The sequence below is a fragment of the Malania oleifera genome, chromosome 11, assembly GCF_029873635.1.
Source record: "Malania oleifera isolate guangnan ecotype guangnan chromosome 11, ASM2987363v1, whole genome shotgun sequence".
NCBI classification, from domain to species: domain Eukaryota; kingdom Viridiplantae; phylum Streptophyta; class Magnoliopsida; order Santalales; family Ximeniaceae; genus Malania; species Malania oleifera.
Window position 1 is genome coordinate 58,140,137 of NC_080427.1, and position 22,946 is coordinate 58,163,082.

The following is a 22,946-nucleotide window of genomic DNA, read 5'->3' on the forward strand; positions in this document are numbered from 1 at the left end:
CTATGTGGGTGGCTACCGACTCTTCAGTGAAGATGGATTATGAGATAAAGAGGTAATTGACATTAGTTAGCAAATTTTGAGGAATAAATTTTTATAAGGAGGGGAGATTGCAAAGCCCCGAATCTGAAAAATAAAGAAATAAATGAGAAAAGAAGGAAAGGTAAAATAAAAAAGGGGATCTCAGCAAGCTTCGTCGATGAATCCCCTGTGTTCGTCAACAAAGGAGCTTATGTGATTCGTCACCGAAATTTAGAGCTTCGTTGACAAAAAGATCCAGAACTTTTAGAAAATATCAAGCTTAGGGTTCGTTGACGAGGTTCTTCTTTTGTTGATGAATGACCTTCGGTGGTTAGTCAACAAAGGCGCCATTTGTTGAATAATTTGACCAAGTGAAGGGGTCTATAAATAGAATTTTTTTTGCTTCTTTCTTAAGAAACATAATTTATCTCTCTCTCTCTCTCTCTCTCTCTCTCTCTCGCTACGATTTCTCCTCGTTTGTTGACAGATTCGACGAACGGAAGTTACTACGAGGATCTAGGGGAGATTTTTTACAAGTCTAGTGGAGTAGATTTTTGATTTAAGCATTTTGGGCATTACTCCAAAATTAGGGTAAGTAGGTTTTTAAGACTTTATGATTGTTGTGAACTATAAGAAGGCTTAGAAAATGTTTAATTGCTGCTGATCTAGAGTTTGTGTTGATTTATTTGGGAAATTTGTGGTTTTAGGATTTTGAACTGCAAACGTCGTAAGGCATGGAGTTTGGGATTTTCATAGGGTTTTTTTGTAAGTCAGGTAAGGGGATTTGTTTTACATCAGTTATTTTTTTGAAATCTGAACCTGTTAAACTGTATTTTATGATTTTGGGAAAATTAGGGTTTCGGGGTATTGTCTCCATTTTTCGTTAAACTTATATCTTCTTATTATATTAAAAGTTGGAGATGCTTAAAACCCTATTTTATGTAAATTGTAGCTTTACAAACTGTTTATTATATTATAGCATATTTAATCAAATGAGTGTGAAATGAGATGGTTAATGTGAATGAACTGAACTTGTGGAATATTTAGTATGAAATATGGGAACTAGAGTTCCAAATTTTTTTCAGGTAATTGTGGAAAACGAGATACCGGTTTAAGACCGAGGGTTGTGTATACCTATTAATGATGATGAATAAATGAGTTTTTGAAAAATACTAGAATTACTTAAATGCTTTATGGAATGAAAACAAGTTAATGTGCTTTCATTATAAATTGTATATATGATGTATGAACCACCTAAGGAACTGGTTACTATGGAAGCACCGTACCATTGCTAGCGGGTGATACAGTGCAACCACGCCTTATCGGTAAGGGTGGGTATTTGAAAAATCGATTGGTTACTGGCTCTAGCGTTTGATCCAGGGTGGGAAAGGACCAAGGTAGACTTGTAACATTGAAGTAATTAGACTGGTGGGCCGCCAAAGCTAGATTGGGTCTACATATCACACAACCTATACCATGGGGGAAGTAAATGGTGTTTATAAGGTGTTCCTAGGCAGGGAGGAGTTCGATATGCATATACATGATTGAAAATGAAATGGGCAAAGTTACAATTTTGAGTACCGAGCCGAGGGATTTTACAGTGTATAGGCCTGTATCCTACCCCAACCTCGGGAACTCTCACTTGTAATGAGCCACCCTATCTTTTGCAGGAATTATATATATATATCTTCTATATTACAGTGTTGAGAATGTTTTAACTGTGTAATTCATTTCAGTTAAACTTACTATTGTTTTATGCTGGAATAAACTCATGTGATCACACATTGATGTAATCTGATCCACCATACTGAGAAGTGTCTCACCCCAATATACAAATCTTATTTTAGGTCCTATAGGAAACTGGACCTAGCATTCTAGTGGGTTTTGGAGCGTAGTTTTTTTGGGAGTCCTTTTTGTAAGTACTCATGTAAGTAGTGCACTATGGTCAGGTTATCTTCTTGGGGATTGTAATAGAAACATTGGTAGTATTTATTTAATAGTAATGACTTAGAACTCTGATATGGTAATTTAAAGATTGATATTTTTCCACTGCTTTATTGAATGTTGTTTATGGATAGGGCAATCGTGAACTCTTTGGACTCGGACCCTCTTGCAAATGGTATCAGGGAATACTTCGTTTTATGTTATGTTTTCGAACACTTTAATCCCACGTGGCGGGTCAAAGCGTTACAGTGTGCATGCGATTCGATCACTTTTATTTTATGTAGATATGTAGATCCATCTTTTGATTTTAAAAACAAAAAACCTACATGTCCATTGTTCGCATCTCTAAACAAATCTTTTGAGAATCTCATTAGACATTTGACATAAAAATTTCTCATTCTTTCTTTATTCTTTCTCATTTGATTAAAGAGAAATAATATATCAAAGTTAATCATACATAATTTTTTCTAGAAGCTAACTTGAGAAAAATAATCATCAATATTTTTTATGCTTGAAAAAATTACTCTTATCTCACCATTGTCAAATATAAACAAATGTAACATGTACCCATAATGAGTATAGTCCACCACTTTACTAGCTACTCTCTTAACATAGCCGAATCAATCACATTTTCTTATTTGACGAATATTTTTCGTTCCACTTAATTGAAAAGTAATGTTAAAACTAATCTAATTAGCTTATGCACTTTATATAGTAAATGGCATAGGCTCGTGCCTATCATATATATATATATATATATATATATATATATATATATATATATTAAAAATCTCTTATTACGAGATATTATATTAATGATTGGACTCACTAAAATGATAAAATACCTACATCACTAGAACCAAAACTAAGCTAAACTTCTTACTTATCTGTATATAGATGATAATATGACATCTCAAAATTAAAGAATTTTAAATCTTATGCACGAGAATTAGGGGTGGCAAAATGGGTTAACGGGTCGAGTTCGGACGGATCATAAACGAATTGAGATTAAACGAGTTTGGGTTTGGGTTGATCCGTTAATAAACGATGACTACTATGTAAACTCAAACTCATCAATTTAATAAACAGATCATCTGATTAAAAAATATAATTTATTTATTTTAAAATTTTTTAAACAGGGTCATAATGCCATAGAAGCCTCTGTGATTATTTTTTTTTTTTGCATTATCAGAATCCAAATTTTCAGGATTATCCTCCAATTCATCTGTAGTTTGAACGATGCGATGAGAATTTTGTGATTAACTTGACACCATGCTACCTGACTCTTCATCATTTTTCATTGACAGAGTTGAGACATCGTCTACAATATTGATTCCTCCATCCACTTCCTGCAATGAATCTTCCTCTTCTATCAACTCTTCCATAGCAAAACGGACATTGACCAATTCTTCACTGGTGCCAGCTAGCTGCTCCTACACTTTGAGGATAGCAGACCCAGCTATCATTTGGTTTACATTTTCATCTCTCTCTTTTGAATTTTTTGGTGACTCCTTAATTTCAGTGGAATCCATCACTTTCTCCCTCTCATCCAAAAATGCAGACTTCATAAGAGTTTTTATGGTTCGAAGCAGGCTTCAAGGCAATGGTTCTCTAAGCTTACTATCACATTACTTATGGATTTTTTCAGTCTAAGTTTGATTCATGTCTTTTTACTCAGACTTCTCCTTTGGCTTTTACTGTCCTTCTAGTGTATGTCGATGATATTATAATTGCCAGCTCTAGCATTGCTTCTATCACTGCCATCAAACATTTTCTTCACTCAATTTTTCAGATCAAGAATCTTGGTTGCTTACGATATTTTTTGGGGCTTGAAGTTGCTTGATCTTTTAAGAGATTTTTTCTTTGTCTATGCAAGTATACGTTGGATGTTTTGCAAGATACTTTTTTTCTTGGTTCTAAGCCTGTCTTTTTTCCCATGACTCAATATCTTAAGCTTTCTCGATCTGAGGGTGATTTGATTTCAGATCCTTTACAATATCGTCATCTTATTGGAAGATTGTTATATCTCACAATTACCAGACCAGACATTGCCTTCTCTGTCCAAATTCTTACTCAATTCATGGATACCCCATAGTTACCTCATCTTCATGCTGTTCATCGTGTGCTTCGTTATCTTAAATCTTCTCCTAGACAAGGTCTCTTCTTTCCTGCTCATTCATCCCTCAAACTTATTGGTTTCACTGATTCAGATTGGGCTAGTTGTCCTGATTCTCGCCGATCAATTACTAGGTTTTGTATTTTCCTTGGTAATTCCCTCGTCTCATGGAGATCTAAGAAGCAAACTACTATCTCTCGGTCTTTTGTTGAAGCTGAATACCGCACTATGGCAACTACTGCTTACGAATTAACATGGCTTGTCATCTTGCTCAAAGATCTTGGTGTTTCGATTTCTTTGCCTATTTCTTTGTTTTGTAATAATCAAGTTGCTATGCACATCACCTCTAATCCTATTTTTCATGAACAATCGAAGCATATAGACATTGATTGTCACTTAGTTCGTGATAAAGTCCAAGTTGGATTTCTCCATCTTCTTCATATTTCAACTCATCACCAGTTAGCAGATATTTTTACAAAAGCATTGGGATCTGATGCATTTCACCATCTTTTGCGCAAGATGGGTATGTTGAATATTCATTCCCCATATCCATCTTGAGGGGGTGTATTAACATCTCAACAGATGTTGTATGCTATGAGGTTGCAATATACAGCAGCAGCCTTCCAGCTCTTCATCAAATGCTGCAATCGATCTCTTGTAGCAATTCCTTATTAAGCTATGATACACAACAACAGCTCTTCAGTTCTCCATCAAATGTTGGAACAAAAAATCATCTTCTCAAGTAGCAGCATTAGTTAGTTAAATTAGACATAACAAAGTTAGCAATATGGACAACCCCTTGAATATTCTGCGAGTCCAACCCTTTAGTATATTTTCTCTTCTTTATCAGTGTCACTTGTGTTCTTGTGATGGGTAACACCTGCACATACACTATAACCTTTTGGCCAACTTGTAGAAAGGAGCCCCCCATAATGTTAACAAACCCTTCATCAGATTCTTCTAATGAGGGTAGGAATCCTTCCTTTCCCTTAAGAAGAGATATAAAAGCACCAGATCTAGTTCAATTTTTCACAATGCTCTCTACATCATGCCCTTTAACAAACTTTGAGCTTTTCTTCACCTAATCTCTTTGGTTGGCTTTTGAAGTGATTTTTCTGGTGGGCCTGGCTTTTGCTGCTTGGAGGAAATAAATGCAAGCTGCAATCTAAAGCAAAATGTTGGGATATAAATCCCGCCCAAGACTAAATGGCATACACAAATAACACACAAGATTTACGTAGTTCAGCCAATTTAGCCTACGTCCACTGGAGAGGAGTAACTTCACTATATATATAGGTATACAGTGAAGGAGGAGAAGAATTACAATACACTTGACTCACTAGTACACAGTCACAGTGCACTCACACTTATTGTGTCTTCATTCACTCTCACTCACACTTCATTTGTGTATACATCAACACTATTCTGTGTATATCAATTCACCACCGGAGAGCATAAAATAATGAAGGAGTAGTACTCCTTTTATAGGCAGATCGTAGAAAATTATTTCAGCAAGTCTTCTCCTTTACACCAACCGCAATTCTGCTACCATATTTGACCCCATGTGAAGCCTGCCATATTTGACCCCATGTGAAGTTTGCCTTCTTTTGCTTTATTAATTATTTGCACCAGTTTGCACATCAACTGATAGCAACTTTGTCTTGGTTTATTAATTAAGGCGGGTCAACACAGAACTATATGTCTAACCCATTTAGTAAATGGGTCAGATCTAAGTTGATCCGTTTATAAATGGGCCGACTAGTTTTAAATCCAACTCCATTTAAATAGACGAATTGTAAGGGCCTTGAATCTCATAAAAAACTTACTACCCTAGCCCCTGTTTACTCTTCTGTAAGGACCTGAACCCAAGTAGGTTCTTACATATAAATTTTTCAGCGGACGCAAATAAATTTATATTATTTTTATTACCAGAGCACTAATTAGTTTTATTACAAATATATGTCTCAACTATTAAAATGTAAATTTTTAAAATTCTAAAATACACAAACATATTTTAAATTGTATTATGCTAAATTTTTATTCTATTCTACTCTTTCTATTCCCACTCATGCACTTGCTACGTTTGATTTCTGGTACACTCTTTAAAATGATGTGAAATATAAAATAATGATTGAGGTGAGACGACGCTCAGCAAGTAAATAAGATTATTATTAGTGTGTGGTCAAAATGAGCTTTCATAATATTTTAATTTCATAAAATAATATTAATACTATAACTTCAAAACTGTTTTAAAAAAAAATGTAAATTTAAAAATTTGTATATAAAACTTTTACTATCTTCTATAACAGTAAAATTTTATAATCATATACTATAACTGTTAAACTGAACATTTTAACTTTTAAAACTATAACTATAATACTCAATCATGTATATATATATATACATATACTATTCCTTATTAAATCATTATCTTGGCACAAAAATGCCCTCATTCATATAAACATATATTTTTCCTTCAATTCATCAATAATTTTGTATACGTAATTAAATATGTATATACACGTATTGTAAAAACCACCCTTGGGCCTGTTAATCGTAAGTCATGTTTACCCCCATGATTGGGTTATGCAATCCGAAAATTGGACTTAGTTGGCTGATCGGCCAAACTAAATTAACGTACATTATCATTAAGTGAGATTTTTCCTATTAAACTCTGGTCTAACTTAGGTGTGTACTTAGGAGAAATCCACTATCATATAAAATCACTCTATAAATAGTGTAGGTGCACTCTGATCCATTTAAACTTTAAACTGCGGTACCGAATATTCATAATTTTCTATATCGTCTGAGCATAAGGGGTTTTAAAAATATTTTTTTTATATAATTTCTAAAATTAAAATAATATCATGAAAATATCATTTTTACTCATATTTTTGTGAAATACGCAATATGAAAGAAAATCAACTCATGCAATTTTTACTCATATTTTTGTGAAATATACAACGTATAAATAAACTCATATCACACAATTTTAGTGTTAAAAATATTTTCTTGAATATAAATTAATAATGTAAAATGGCCGAGGGGTTTAGAACATTTCTTAACTCAAAAATAATGCAAGTATATTAAAAATAAAACTAGTATAATTAAATATGCGTAAAAATAAACTCAAGAGAATTTTATGAAACTAACTAACATAATCGAAATTTACTTGCTAATAAACTCGAGTATGAATTTTAAATAAAAATCTATCATAATCAAATTTATTTACCTCTTACTTAACATTTTGCTACAATCACAGCGAATATCTTTTAAAAAATGAGATCGGAAAGAGCAGGTTAGTGAAAATTTTAATTATAACAAAAATTCTTTCTCCATCACTAATCTTTTCACTCATTAATTTTTTTCTTCCTTTGGAAATTTTTTTGTGAAAAATGAATGTTAAGAGTTTTCTATTTATAGGAAAATTTTAGAGGAAAAAATTAAACTTGTAAAAGTGTGGAGAGATGTGTGAAATTATAATTTTTTTAAAATTAAGGAATGGGCATGTGATGGACTAGGCATGGGTTAAGTATGGGATGAGGATGGGGATCATGTGGGAGAAATGGGAGTGCTTGCCGACACTCCCATTTAATTAATTAATTACTTATTTTTTTAAATTATTATTATTATCATTGTTATTATTTTTAAGTTATGTTTTAGTATATTATTTTTTTATGAAAAAAGAATTAAGTTCGAATTTTGAAAACTCATGTGGGGCCCCACATGGTCTTGTGGGCCCTACACAACTTCGAGACTTAAGTGGGTCCTAGGTAACTTCAATAGTTCTCACACGATTTTATCAGCCCTACATAGTTTTGAGACTCATGTGGACCCCACACGATTTCGGGACTCATGTCGGCCCCACACAGTTTTGTGGACTCTACATAGGATACTTGTATTAATATTATTATTTTACCATTTATTTCTACAAATTATGTCTGTCAAAATACTATTTTATGTATATGTACTTATTTACGTATATCAACAGTGTCTATTGTGTTTGTCTTATGAAATTTTATTTTGACCATGCAGACCTTCAGGGAGTGACTGAACTGCAATGGTCTCTAATCACTCGTTAATACAAGATCTTTCTTAAACATCAAACATGAAATCAAGAATCCTATAGAAAAGTACTCCTGTATTGATATTAACTTAATGACTATTATTATTATTATTATTATTATTATTATTATTATTATTATGCTTTAATCATAAATATATTTTTTATCATGACATCTCTTTTCTTACTTGAAACCCAAAGGCACTTGGATCCATAACATGCAGAGCTAGTGCATGACAAATACCATCTCATGTTCCACTTCCTCATTTCAAACATCCATTTGTAGCTTAATTAATTAGCTAGAGAGCAATATTCATTAATGGCTTCTCCTTCTCCTCCCTCCCCTCATCACGCTGTTTTGTTTCCCTTCATGTCCAAAGGCCACACCATCCCACTCCTCCAACTCGCCCGCCTCCTCCTCCGCCGCTGCATCACCGTCACCGTTATCACCACTCCCGCCAACCACCCTTTCATTTCCCACTCTCTCTCCGACACCAAAGCCTCCATCGTCGACATACCCTTCCCGGAAAACGTACCTGACGTACCCGCTGGCGTCGAGAGCACCGACAAGCTCCCCTCCATCTCCCTCTTCATCCCCTTCGCCATCGCCACCAAACTCATGCAACCCCACTTCGAAAAAACACTGCAATCCCTCTTGCCAGTCAGCTTCCTCATCTCGGACGGCTTCCTTGGCTGGACCGTAGAGTCGGCGTCCAAGTTCGGCATCCCCCGGCTGGTGTTCGACGGCACGAGCGCCTACTTCATGGCTGTGTCCAGAGACGTCTACGTCCACCGCCTCCTCCGACAACCCATCCCCCACGATGTGCCATTCACCGTGCCCACCTTTCCTTGGATCAAGCTCACCCGAAACGACTTCGAACCGCCGTTTGGAGACATCGAACCTAGCGGTCCTCTCTTTGACCTCGTCGTGGAGCAAGTCGTCACCACCGCTAAAAGCCAAGGTGTCATTGTCAACAGCTTCTACGAGCTCGAACCCGCGTTTGTGGATTACTGGAATCGCGCGTGCGAACCGAAGGCGTGGAGCGTTGGACCGCTATGTTTGGCGGTGCCGCTGGTGCCACCGCCTACAACGGTGGAGAAGCCTGATTACATGAGGTGGCTCGACAGCGAGCTCGCCGAGGGAAAGCCAGTTCTTTACGTGGCATTTGGGTCGCAAGCAGAGATCTCGCGGGAGCAATTCAGGGAGATAGCAACTGGGTTGGAGGAATCCGAGATGAGCTTTTTGTGGGTGGTGAGGAAAAAGGATTTTGAAATGTTTGTAGTGGCGGACGCGACGTTTGAGGAGAGAGTGAAGGAGAGGGGTATGATAGTGCGGGAGTGGGTTGATCAGAGGGAGATACTGGGGCACGAAGGGGTGAAGGGGTTTCTGAGTCACTGCGGCTGGAACTCGGTGGTGGAGAGCATGTGCGCAGGGGTGCCGGTTCTGGCATGGCCGATGATGGCGGAGCAGCACCTAAACGCGAGGATGGTGGTGGAGGAGATAGGTGTAGGGGTAAGGGTGGAGCACTGCGATGGGGGGGTGAGAGGTTTTGTGAAGGGGGAGGGATTGAAGAGGAGCGTGAGGAAGCTGATGGAAGGGGAGAAGGGGAAGGACGTGAGGAAGAAGGCGGAGGAGATTGCAGCGGCGGCGAGGAAGGCGATGGAGGAGGGTGGATCGTCCTACCAAATGTTAGACCAGCTCATCCTTCACACATGCAAGTTGTCTACTGACACGGGTAGCGGTTGATCAGGTTGAACTTGGGTCTAGCTAGCTTCATAGTTGGTGTGGTGCATACGCTGCTGTTTCATGGTTGGATATATTTGTATATATATTTTACTTGTTTTAATTTTAGTATTTGAAATAAGTAAAGTAAAAAATTAAGATTTGTTGCGGGGTAAAAATATGGTTGGGGTGCTCCTTCGACTCTCGTTGACCTGAAAGAAGAAAAATAAAGGCTTGGAGGACCCGGGGTGTACTCCGGGGGGCCACTCCGATGCCTAAGTAAGGGAAATACTTTTAGAAAGGCTGAATGCAACAGTATAATTGTGTTGAATGACTTACCTTTGCTTGCATCCCCAGTCCCTACTTATAGGGGCTTGAGTTGACCATTGGTTGGCTCAGATTTATTGCGTGGGGGCGTGAATCGCTCTTCAGCCATAAGTGCGTGCGCCTGTTACTCTGTTTTTAAGGGCGTCGGCGTGAATCTCTCCTTCTCTTTATTAGGTCGGAGCTAATCACTCGTCAGAAAGTCAGACTTGGAGAAAGTATGAGACAGGCGTTGACCTGCCCTTATTAGCGTGATTTATTATGGACATATCAAGATTAAAAGACGTTGACCTCAAATACACTAACATTAGCTGGACATACTTTCAACTTCATGTTGTCAAGAGAAATAAAAACCAATTCTATACATTCAAGATAGAGAAACTGCAAGAACTTTACACGTGTTTTTATATTTTTAATTTTCACAAGGGAAGAATTCCGGTTTTCAATTTTTTGTTGTGCCCACAAATATATTTTAAAAATTATTTATTTTATCTTCATACTATATAATTTAAATAATAAAATAATATATTTATTGTTAAAAATGGAGTTTATTGTTTCCTGTACGAGACAGTATACATTTATTTTAAAAATATTTAATTATTTAAATATATATATATATCTACCACCGTAAAAATAAACATATAAATAAATAAAGAATTGAGCACGTACAGGGAGATTGAATAGTCATTTTCAGGGTCTCTATGCTCAATTGATTTGTCGTCAAGTGCGGGGCAATGGAGAACAGGCGCTGTTGCGACGTTGACTGGTCACCGTCTTTGCCCCGAAGGACAGGCGTGTCACGGGACCCACGACGGAGAATGCGCCGTTGCGTCTCGCTCCCGCTCAGATTCCAACTGTTCCTCCTAGTACCCTTAGAAAGGGCTGACGCAGCAACCGAATCTTGGGGATAAGATGATCTTAAAATCACTTTTTATATTTAAAAAATCTTAAATTTTTATTCGGATTAAATTTGAATAAAATATGATATAAATTATATTTAAAAAAATTTATCAAAAATCACCTAAATCCAAAGGTAAAGTCTAAAATCGATAATATGATATAAATTGTATTTAGAAAAATTTATTAAAAATTACCTAAATCTAATGGTAAAATTTAAATTCGGTATTTTCCGTTTTCAGGATCAAAACTATTTTATATAACATAATTAAATAATTTTTATTTTTCTTATTAATTATTTAATTTAAAATAAAATACATTTAAGACCTTTAATATATTATTTAATTTAAGGTGCATACTCCATTTCTCTATTTGGAAAGTATAATATATACTTTGACATGTAATATATGCTCTTATAAGCCTCAAAAGTTTTATATACCTCCCTTCTTTGACATGTAAATTTTAAAATATTTATCAATTTTAAAATTCCAAGGTTTTCGGTGGAGCTGTTGGTTAATTAATTCGGGTGGGGCCCATCGTCCGACTCCATTTACTATATCATCCTATGCAAAGTGAAATAAGACAATAGGCCAAAACCAAGCCCAATGGGCCTCTCTGTCAGCTGAACAAAAGGAGAACTTTTTTTTTTTTTTTTTTTTGTTGCGGTATATCTCTGGCTGCTCACGTTAATTTGGAAGTAAAGATACCCTAAGTGGCTCTCTAATATTAATTTTATCCATCTCAAAAAAATTATTCTAAGCAAAGATTATCAAATATTTTTATTGTTAGGATAAAATTCGGTAACACTTTCTTACATTTTAAATATGATACTTTATTCTTGAGTTTTTGAAAACTATCACAAGGCCTATTGAAATTTAATTTTATTAATAAAATAATTTTTTCATTAATTGACCTTAGTCAACTATTAAGTTTAGTGAACAATTAAATTTTATCCTTCCACTCAATTTTGATTGTAGATACCCCATTTTGTCTGTGACTAAGTATTGACTTTTTAAATCCGATCCTATATGGATAATGACAAAAGACATATATCTTATGTGTGTTTTTAGTATATGAACAAGTTTATAAGTCAGCACACACATAAAGGAACCAATAATGGAAGTCTGAAGGACTTAAAGGTCACATCGTCCAGCGTATTCCATGAAAAATTAAAGACCAAAGGATATAAAGACATTTATTTAAATTGTATTGCATTTAGTTCAATATTGTAAAATGCATGCTCTATATGATATGATACAAAAGCTTAAATGACCATAATTAGACCTTAGGGTGCCTAACCTTTCATGAAAAACCGTTTTCTAAAATAATAACATTTTACAAAAGTTTTTAAAATGGTTTTGAAGTCAAAAGGGGGCTAAAACTTAATTTCTTCAAATGCCCCGTTGGACCGGCCTTGGTTAAATATAGATGGCCCAATCGACCGGCCTGCCTTTTTGGCCAAGCTTGTATGTGCCTAACTGACCAACGTATTCAAAGGCTTTAAAGCCCAGTCAACCAGCCATACTTTTTAGGCTATAATTATTAAACCTAGCTGACCGGCCTTTTCATGTGTTTTATGCCCAATTGACCGAAGAGTGCCTTTAGGCCAATTTAGAATACCCCGGTCGACCGACCATTTTTAGCCTACGAACCCCAGTCAACTGGCCTTCAAAGCCCAATCGATCGGATCATCAGGCCAGTAGACCATTTCTCACAGTTTTGGAAAATCGCTTGAGGCCAGTCGACCGGAGCGTTGCCCAGTTGACTTGACCTCTCTGACTTTTGAAAATAAGCCTAAAGCTAGTCGATCGGGACCTTCCCCAATCAACCTAGTCTCTCGGGTTTGACCATTTTTTAGCTCAAAAACGTCATTAATTTGTAATTACAAAAATTAATTAATACCCACCATGTCCTGTAACGGTCAAATTTTTGGAAAGTCTATATATAGCTCATGCTAAATATCATTTAAAAATCTTTGATTATCTTGAAAATACTCTCAAATTATTTCTGCTTTATTTCTCTTATTCTTTTATATACAAGCAATCATACTCTCGCTTTTTATTCTTTTGAAAAAATTCTATTTGCAAGAGACTTTGATTTATTTGGGCTTCAATTATTTTATCATCAAAAATCATATTCTCTGTTAGTTTCACCGTGATCCCAAGAGGGCGGGTGAATTGGTATTTTTTAAAATTTAATCCCTAAGTCAATCTCCTAACACTAGTATATTGACAACCCTATGGTCAATCTAGTGCAAGTAAAGTAAATGTATACCAGAAAGTAAATAAAATAATTTAATCAATCACACAAACACCAGAAAGCAGTAAAGAAATGGTGACATGCAAAAATGTTATTGAGGTTTGACCAATTGCCTACGTCCCCGCCTTGGCTAACAAACACAAGGATTACCACTATCACTTGCTCACTTAAATGGGTGGAGCGGCACCTATACAAACCAGGTCAATTAGCACAGGGCTGACCTCAACCTTTACAACAATCCTTACTGGGTTGGATTACCGCCCCCTCAGGGCACGCCTGGAATCACTCAGATTTACAATCAAATGGTACAGACAAAAGTTCTTTCATGTAAAGCAGATATGTACCCAAATGTGTTCAATCATATACATCACAAATGATTTAATACGTAAGCTCAGTGTGGTCCAATAGTTCAACTCTCAAATGTATTTTCAATGTGTAACGAGTGCGTGAGAGTGTCAATCAATCTTTGTATTTCAAGATGTTCTTAATCAAGGTGCTCAAACAAAGATATCACTCAAGTTTCAAATATTCCAAAGAGTAGAATATATTAATCACGCAAATAGTGTATATACTTGGTTTGCAAAGGATATGCAATCTTTGTATTTAGAAAATGATGTATACTTGAATAAATATTGTAACAAAGATTAATATCACAAACGCAAATATCTTTTCACAAATATATTAATGTAAATCCCACAAGATATTTGAATAAGTTTGAAAATATTTTTGAAAGCCAAAAACAGATACAAGTCTACTAAGATATTGCAATACAAATGCAATACTCATAAGCTTAGGAAAGTCTTCTTATGATAGGCTTATGAGCAAAGCCCCCTAAGAACACTTAGGTTTAGCTCTCAATGAAAATCGATTCAATCACACAATAACGAGAGAGCAAACCTATTTGCACAAACACTCAAAAACACTTATAGAGGATTTAGGAACTTGAGAAGGTAAGTTTGAGTGCTTTTGAGAAAGAATATGAGTAGTAGAGATTATTTTGCTTGAGAGAGAATTTTTTATTTTTGTTTGCTAATCAAGTTACTAATTTTCCCAAATGAAGGGGTATTTATAGACACCCCAAGAATTATAACCATTAGGGACAAGATTGCGATTATTAGAAAAGGTTAATGATGTTTTTATTATTTTAACCCTATTTTAAAAAATTAACCACGATAAAAAATTCAGGGCAACCCGAGAGACCCGGTCGACTAAAACACTTTCGATCGACCTAAGTTCATATGGCTCAGTCAAGCGGGCCATATTTGAACTTTAGGGTCGGTCGACCAGGAGAAACGATTTTCCTAACTTGCGCGGTTCAGTCGACCAGGGATATTTGAACTGGGTGATTTGGTCGACCAGACAATTAGGACTTCTCCTGAGGACCCTTGGTCGACGAGAGCTTTGAAGTTCATTTTGTGCTCGGTCGACCAAGTAGTCAAACTGTTGATTCCTGGGAAGTTCGGTCAACCGGGGTCAAATAAACTGTAAGGGTTCGGTCGACCGGGCTGTGGTCAACTAGTTGACCCATACCGGATTCGGTCGACCGGGGCAGAATGAACTGCATGGGCCAGTCGACCGAAGGTGCACAAAGTGTGCATTTTGGTCCTATTTTAATTCACAAATACCCTATTCAAGTGCCTAACATATATGAGTGCAAATGTGAGTGTCCTAGGGTTTCTTTAGGTCCAATTGTAGTTACGTTTTATTTCTGAGCTTACCTATTAGACCATGCACGTGGGTGTGTGATTATTACAAATAAATCACCCTAATCTACTATTACAAACCAATTTTGGAACTGAAATATATATTACAATACAATTGGAATTTGGTCTTCAATCTTCACTAGCTTTGCGTGCATCTTGATCTTGACAAGTTTAGGTTCTTGCACAAAGTCTCAAACACTCATTAGAAGCAATGAGTATTTGTCATAATCAAAACTGGATGTGACTCATTAGAAGCAATGAGTATTTTTCATAATCAAAATCGGGCGTGACCTATAAGTTCAACATTCTCCTTCTTTTTGATGATGACAAATACAATCAGCAAAAAAATGGGCGTGACCTATAAGGTCAACATTCTCCTTCTTTTCAATATGCATCCAATTTATTTTTAACAAAGTCATTTTACCTATTATTTTTGCCCCTTTTCATCTTCCCCTTTTGGCAATAGCAAAAAGGGTCATATGAGTTAACACTCTAGGCAATGGGTAAGTATTACAGTTATACATGAAAATTTTGGAAAGATCTAGAAAAATTTCAGCAGAGTGCCGTTTAGAAATTGGACTTCCAAAAATAAATCCTGTATAAGTGTAACCTGTTTGAGTTTAAATATTTCCTAACAGTTTATCCACAACTACTCAAACAATTCAGTATGGTCCAATCAATCAAATAAAATTTCAATATCATCATGAAGTGGACAGGAGATTGTGCATCACAAGTAATAATCAATACTCATTACATCCAATATGATTATGCAATAGATATATAAGATGTGCTCACAATCAATAATCAACTTTCACAAAGTCTAAAGCAAGAAGATAAGTCAACAATAATATTAGTTGCTAAGACTTGGAAAGTTCTCATTTGATAGCTCCCCCTAAATTTATGCAAGTTATGAAACATTTAAGCTTAAGAAGCTTCTCTACTATGCATTAATCCTAATTCACGTCTAATTTGTATGAACCTATCCTCGGGAAGTGGTTTAGTGAATATATCTGCCCACTGTTCATTAGTGTATAGAAACTCAAGAGCCACATCTCCTTTTTGCACATGATCAGGAAGGAAATGATGTCTAATCTCAATGTGTTTAGTTTGTGAGTTTGAGATAGAATTTTTAGAGATGTTGATTATACTAGTATTATCACATTTAATAGGTATTGTATCATAGTGCAATCCATAATCCATAAGTTGTTGATTCATATAAAGAGTTTGGACACAACAACTTCCAGCCGCAATATAGTTAGCTTCGGCTGTGGATAAGGCAACTGAGTTTTGTTTCTTGGAGAACCAAGAAACAAGAGATTGTCTTAAGTAATGACAAGTGTCGCTAGTGCTTTTTCTATTAACCTTACTACCGGCAAAGTCAGTGTTAGTGTAACTAACAATCTCAAAGGTAGTATGCTTAGGGTACCACAAGCCTAACTCTATAATCCTAACTAGATACCTAAGGATTTGTTTAACAGCTTTTAGATGAGATTCCTTAGGGGCAGCTTGAAATCTAGCACACATACGCACACTAAACATAATATCAGGCCTACTAGCAATGAGATATAGGATACTCCCAATCATGCTATGATACAATTTTACGTCAATCAGGATTCCTTGCTCATCTTTATCAAGTTTAATGGAAGAGTTCATAGGTGTACCAAGAATTTGCAATCTTCCACATGAAATTTCTTTAGTAAGTCCCTGATATATTTAGATTGGCATATAAAAGTTCCATGATTAGCTTGTTTGATTTGCAGCCCTAAGAAGAAACTAAGTTCACCCATCATGCTCATTTCAAACTCACTTTGCATGCATTTAGCAAACTCATTACACAACTCATCATTAGTTGCTCCGAAAATGATATTGTCCATGTAAATTTGAACAAGGAGCATATCATCATTTTTGGATTTGATGAAGAGTGTAGTGTCAATCTTATCAGGGGTAAACCCATTTTCTAGTAGAAAATCACTAAGCCTCTCATACCAAGTTCTAGGAGCTTGTTTCAATCCATACAAGGCTTTAGACATTCGGTAAACATGATCAGGATATTTATGATTTTCAAAACTGGCTGGTTGTTCTACGTATTCCTCTTCATTAATGTAGCCATTTAGAAAAGTACTTTTAACATCCATTTGAAACAATTTAAAATTTTTAAAAGTGGCAAAGGCAAATAGCATACGAATGGCTTCTAACCTAGCAACAGGAGCATATGTTTCATCAAAGTCAATTTCTTCTTGGCTGGTTATACCTTTGGGCAACTAGTCTAGCCTTGCCTTGTTCTTAGTTACTACTCCATTCTCATCTTTCTTATTTCTATATACCCATTTACTTCCAATGATGGTGTGCTCATTTGGCCTAGGAACTAGAGTCCACACCTTACTTCTTTCAAATTGATTAAGTTCTTCTTGCATGGACATTACCCAAGACTCATCTTCTATTGCTTTTTTAATATTTTTAGGTTCTTCTTAGGATAAGAAAGCAGAATGATTCATTAGATTTCTTAGGGTGGATCTTGTGGCAACACCATGGGACAATTCACCTATGATTTGATCTATGGGATGATTTCTAATGAATTTCCAATCTCTAGGCAGCTCCTGATTTTCATTTTCATCATCTTCAAGTGATTTTTCAATTTCTTCCTGATTTTCACTTGCATTGTTTTCAATAGAAATTTTTTTCCAAGCATTTTCTAATATCAATATCATCTTCATCATCTTTATTAGAAAATGGATTTGATTCATCAAACACAACATGAATAGATTCAATTACGGTCAATGTTCGTTTATTGAAAACCCTATATGCTTTACTATTGAGTGCATAACCTAGGAAAATGCCTTCATTTTTAAATTCCGTGCCTCTATCACTTCTTATGTGAGTTATTTTATATCCCTTTTCATTATGGATTCTTCTACAAAGTTTGGTGAACTATTCACATGATCCATTTTTATGTGCAAGAAACAACACCCAAGTGAATCTAGAAAAGTCATCCACAATTACGAAGGTATAAGATTTACCACCAAAACTTTGCACAGAATTGGGTCCAAACAAATCTAGGTGAAGCATCTCTAAGGGTCTAGTAGTAGATATGAATTTCTTTTTCTTAAAACTAGATTTTGTTTGCTTACCCATTTGACATGCATCATAGATTTTATCCTTTACAAAAGACATCTTAGGCAAGTCTTTATGTAACGACCCAAAGAATAATGGTATTTAAATAATAAAGAGGAAAAGAAATGGAAACAATAATAGAAGGAGGCAGTCGACTTCGTCGATGACATTGCATTTTGAATATAATAACCCAGGGAATTTTCTCATGGCCTCGTCGACGAACACAGGGGATTCGTCGACGAGGGTATAAGAGGGTCTCGTCGACGAGGGCAAGTTTCGTCGACGAGAAGATACCGAGAGAGGATTTTTGGAAGTCTGAAATTCGTCGAAGAGGGTGCAGGTTCATCAATGAACTTTCTATAAGACTCATCGATGAGGTGACATGGCTTGTCGACGAATCCCGCAGTATAAATAGTGCTTAAACTCAGTTTTACGCAAAAATTTCAATGAAGATTCTCTCTTCTCTCTCCTTTACGGCCCTTCCCCCTTCTCTCTTTGATTTCGGCCTTGTCAGTCACCAGATCGACGATCTGAGGCCACCGCGACGCTTCTAGCGGAGTTCTCTTCAAGTTTGCTAGGGTGAATCATCGGTGGGATCGAGTCGAATTTCTTCTTAGAATCAGGGTAACACCTTTTAGTCAATTTTTGGCCTTCTGGCAGTTGTAGGAAATGATGTAGGCAAAGAAATATTGATATTCTATTTTGGAATTTATGATTTTTAGGGTGTTGAGTGGGGAACCCTGTGCGTGTAGGACTCGTTACAGTAGGGAGATTTTAGTAGAAATCAGGTAAGGGAAATATGCTATGCTAGGCAGTTTTAGAATGATATTCAGTATGAAATGTATATTTTACCAGATTATTATTCACAATAGAAATTATACAGTTTTTCAAGTATATTTAATATGTTTTAAATTACTGTGTGGCTTGAGAATATAGATATAGTACAAAAGTATGTTTTACAGTATTTTCAGAGTATGTGCTACATAATATACAGATAGTGAATATGTTTTACAGCATTTTCAGAATACCATGATTATACAAATTTACAGTTTATTACAGAAATACAGTTGATGATACAGTTTACAGAACCATGACATACAGTTTTACAGTTCATTTCAGAAATTACAGTTGATACAGATACAATTTATCACAACGTAATGGTTTATACAGTTATTACAGAATCATGGTAAAATAGATAGTTGTATATAAAGATGTATTATATAGTATCAGACCTTGTTGGACCATACAGTTCACAGAGCACGGTACAGTATATGGAGTGCAACCACCTATTTAGATAATATGTGGTATAAAGGCCAATCGCATAGAGCCCAAGAGTGGATAGGCTCCCCATTAGATATGGGTTGAGTAGGGTTAATCAGACTGATGGAGTATAGTGATTTATTCCTAGTTGGCCTAGCCAAGGTAGATCCTACCTTTGGACCACACAATCCTGTCATGAGGGGTTAAATCATGACACACAGTTATCCACAGGGAAGTTTTCAGTTATTACTATGTTTATATAGATTTACAGAGACTGATAATATATATATATATATATATATATATTTATTAGAAGTATTTTGAGTAGAAACCTAAAATACAGAAATGTTAAGCAATAGGAAAAACGTGATGGTTTATATTACTGGTATTGTATTTACATATTCAGTGATATATGATTATATAGTAATAGATTTTCATAGTATTGTAACTCATCTGCCACACACTAGCAATAGCATATTTCGTCTTACTAAGCGTTGGCTCATCCTATTACTTTAATATTTTTCAGGTGATCCAGGTAGGTGAGCAGACCAGGCTTGCAAATAAAGGGGCCTTAGTATTGCCCTGATAATAGAGTGAGAATTTTTGGGAGTGTTTTTGTATAGCCCTAGCCCAGTTGAGGGTATTTTTGGGAAGCAATCATATATGTATATTTTGAGAAACATGTTAGCACTCTGGTATTGTATATAATTATATATGGTTGTGTTCATCTGATTTTCGCCTCTCGCTGCTTAGGTTGATGGTTGGGTTTAATTCAGTTTGATATCAGAGCATTATAAATGTTATAGTATAAAAAAAAAAAAAAAAAAAAAACCCAAGTTCAATAGCAGGTCGTTACACTTTAACTAATTCTTTTCTAACAAATTTAAAGAATAAATCCATGCTAGTATGTCCTAAACACCTATGCCATAACCAACTAGCATAATTTATAATAGAAAAACATGTTACTTATTGTGAAGCTAAATTATCAAGAGAGGTAGTATAAACATTTTCATGTCTATCAGCAGTAAAAAGCACTTTGTGATCTGATTTATTTTCTACTATGCATTTATCATTCTTAAAAGATACTTTATATCCTATGTCACACAACTGACTTATGCTAAGTAGATTATGCTTCAACCCATCAACCAACAAAACATTGTCAATAGTAAGAGATGAATCCTTACCAACCTTACCTACCCTGATGATGCGCCTTTTGGCATTGTCACCAAATGTCACGTGGCCTCCATCCTTGGGAACAATTGAAGTAAATTTTCCCTTGTCGCCGGTCATGTGCCGTGAGCACCTGCTATCCAAGTACCACCGGTCCTTGGAGGAGGACGATCTTAGGCATATCTGCAAAATAAGTTAAGTAACTGATGCGGGTCCCTAAATTTTGTTGGGTCCATGGGGGTTAGTAGTAGGATCTCCCTTAACTACCCATACTTTCCTAATTCAAGTATGCTTATTCCTAAGTGGACAGTCAATGTGATAACCTGCTTAATTTCCACATTTTTTTAAAATATAATAAAATCAATATCACCAATCTCAGCAGATCATAATCCACCTGGACCCATGGGTACCAGGGATACATCAGAAATACATCACAGAAGCCTATGCAGCAGGAAACATAAATCACAAACACCTCATTATACCATACATCACAATACCAGAGTTACTACAATCACTATATATATATATATATATATATATATATATATATATATATATATATACACAATACACAACCCAAAAGATATCTAGGGCCATCCCACAAAATACATCCGACCCCATCAAAACACTTACCCTTCTAGAAGGGCAGACCAACCGTACTAGATCAGCGGGGCTTTACCCGCTTTCCTACTAGGGGCTCTTGGAATATTTATAAAATTTTGAGGTGAGACACCTCTCAGTAAGGGAAATAAACTAATACTAGTGTGTGGTAACATGAGTATTCTGTGTTATACATATATCGTATAGAAACATATTTAACAACTGTTATGTCATATTTGGGAAAACATATACATCATCATAACATGGCACAACATACTGCATTTTCATAATCATATTTCATCTCATAAAATATAATACAAAACATTCCTGGTAGGTTAGTTGGCTATTGTCATGTACTACCCCCATATGACTGGGTTGTGTGGCCCAAAGGCGGGACCTGACAATGGTTGGCCAACTACTGCCAAGTCAAAAGTACAGTCTGTGAGTCTGATGGGTCTGCCAAACCTGGTCCGTACACTAGGGGCGCTCAGACACTTCTTAAAAACCACATCGACCATCCAATCTCACACCACTCTATACAGCGACGTTAACACAGATATCATGATCATGATGACCATGGACACATAGAAACGGTACCGTGCAAGTGCTAGCCTAGACCAAGCCAACCAGGTTCTAATATCACATAACATATACTAAAACTGTGACATGGATATCTCATATCATTAATTATCAGATTAATCATATCATTTTGCATATATACGTATATCATGAAAACCATCAGCCCGTATGCCAGTATTTCACATTTTATCATAGCTCGGCCCGTACGCCGGCAAATCATAGCACAACCCGTACACTGGCAAATCACATCCATAGCTCGGACCGTACGTCGAAAAATCATATCATAGCATAACCTGTACGCTAGCAAATCACATCCATAGCATGGCCTGTACGCCGGCAAAATATATCCATAGTTCAGCCCGTACGCTTACAAATCGTACACATAGCACGACTCATACGCCGACAAAACATATAAAAACAATCTCAGCCCGTACGTTGGTTTTCCATTCTAAAAATTGTATCATAATCACATTTCCAGAAAATAGTATTTCAAAATAATTTCTACTCATACCACACTAACAGGTTTTCCACATATTCAACATACCATTATTTTCAACAGTGTTTTTCTCAAATATAAATCATATATATGTGACTCACTCGAAAAATGAGCAGCTCGGAAGCTATCCCAAGTATAGAAGTTCTGTCGTGTAATATTAAGCCCAAGGGCTAGATCGTCTCCTCAGGGAATGCGTTTAATCTCAATTTCACGTTCGTCCAATCGAAAATAAAAATGCACTGAACTCGGTTCAGATTTGGAGTTTTTTCAGAGTTGATCAATTTTACTTTTGACGAATTAGATGGCACGTAATTTAAAAATCCTAGAACTAACATGTACTAAATAAAAGAAACAAGAATAGAAATCCTAGTTTACTTAAAGAAACATTGGGACACGCGTTAATAAAAACTGGAAACCTAGAACATGGAATTAAAAACACACAATGGAAACTAAATTAGACACACACTAAAAAAAAACCAAACCTACTAAAAATCGAACCTTTAGCACAATTAAGAGATCAAATCAAGACTCACAATTTAAATGTAAACATGAACTCAACGGAAATTTAAAAGACATAAATAATAACGGAATACAATAAAAACACAACCTTTACTAATCATAGACCCTAACTAAATCGAATTTCGACAAAAAAAATATCTGAATTTAATTAAGAATGCTAAATT

General features: G+C 35.7%; 1 protein-coding gene across 1 annotated transcript; it reads left to right on the plus strand.

Annotated features, from left to right (window-relative positions):
- Positions 1–8,210: 8,210 nt before the first annotated feature.
- Positions 8,211–10,027, plus strand: LOC131168042 (UDP-glycosyltransferase 90A1-like). Its single transcript, XM_058127212.1, has one exon. The coding sequence runs from the start codon at positions 8,461–8,463 to the stop codon at positions 9,886–9,888; it is 1,428 nt and encodes a 475-aa protein (XP_057983195.1). The 5' UTR covers positions 8,211–8,460; the 3' UTR covers positions 9,889–10,027.
- Positions 10,028–22,946: the final 12,919 nt, after the last annotated feature.

What these genes read in the sequence shown, in the direction of transcription:
- LOC131168042 (XM_058127212.1), top strand. Translation starts at nt 8,461, where the DNA reads ATGGCTTCTCCTTCTCCTCCCTCCCCTCATCACGCTGTTTTGTTTCCC.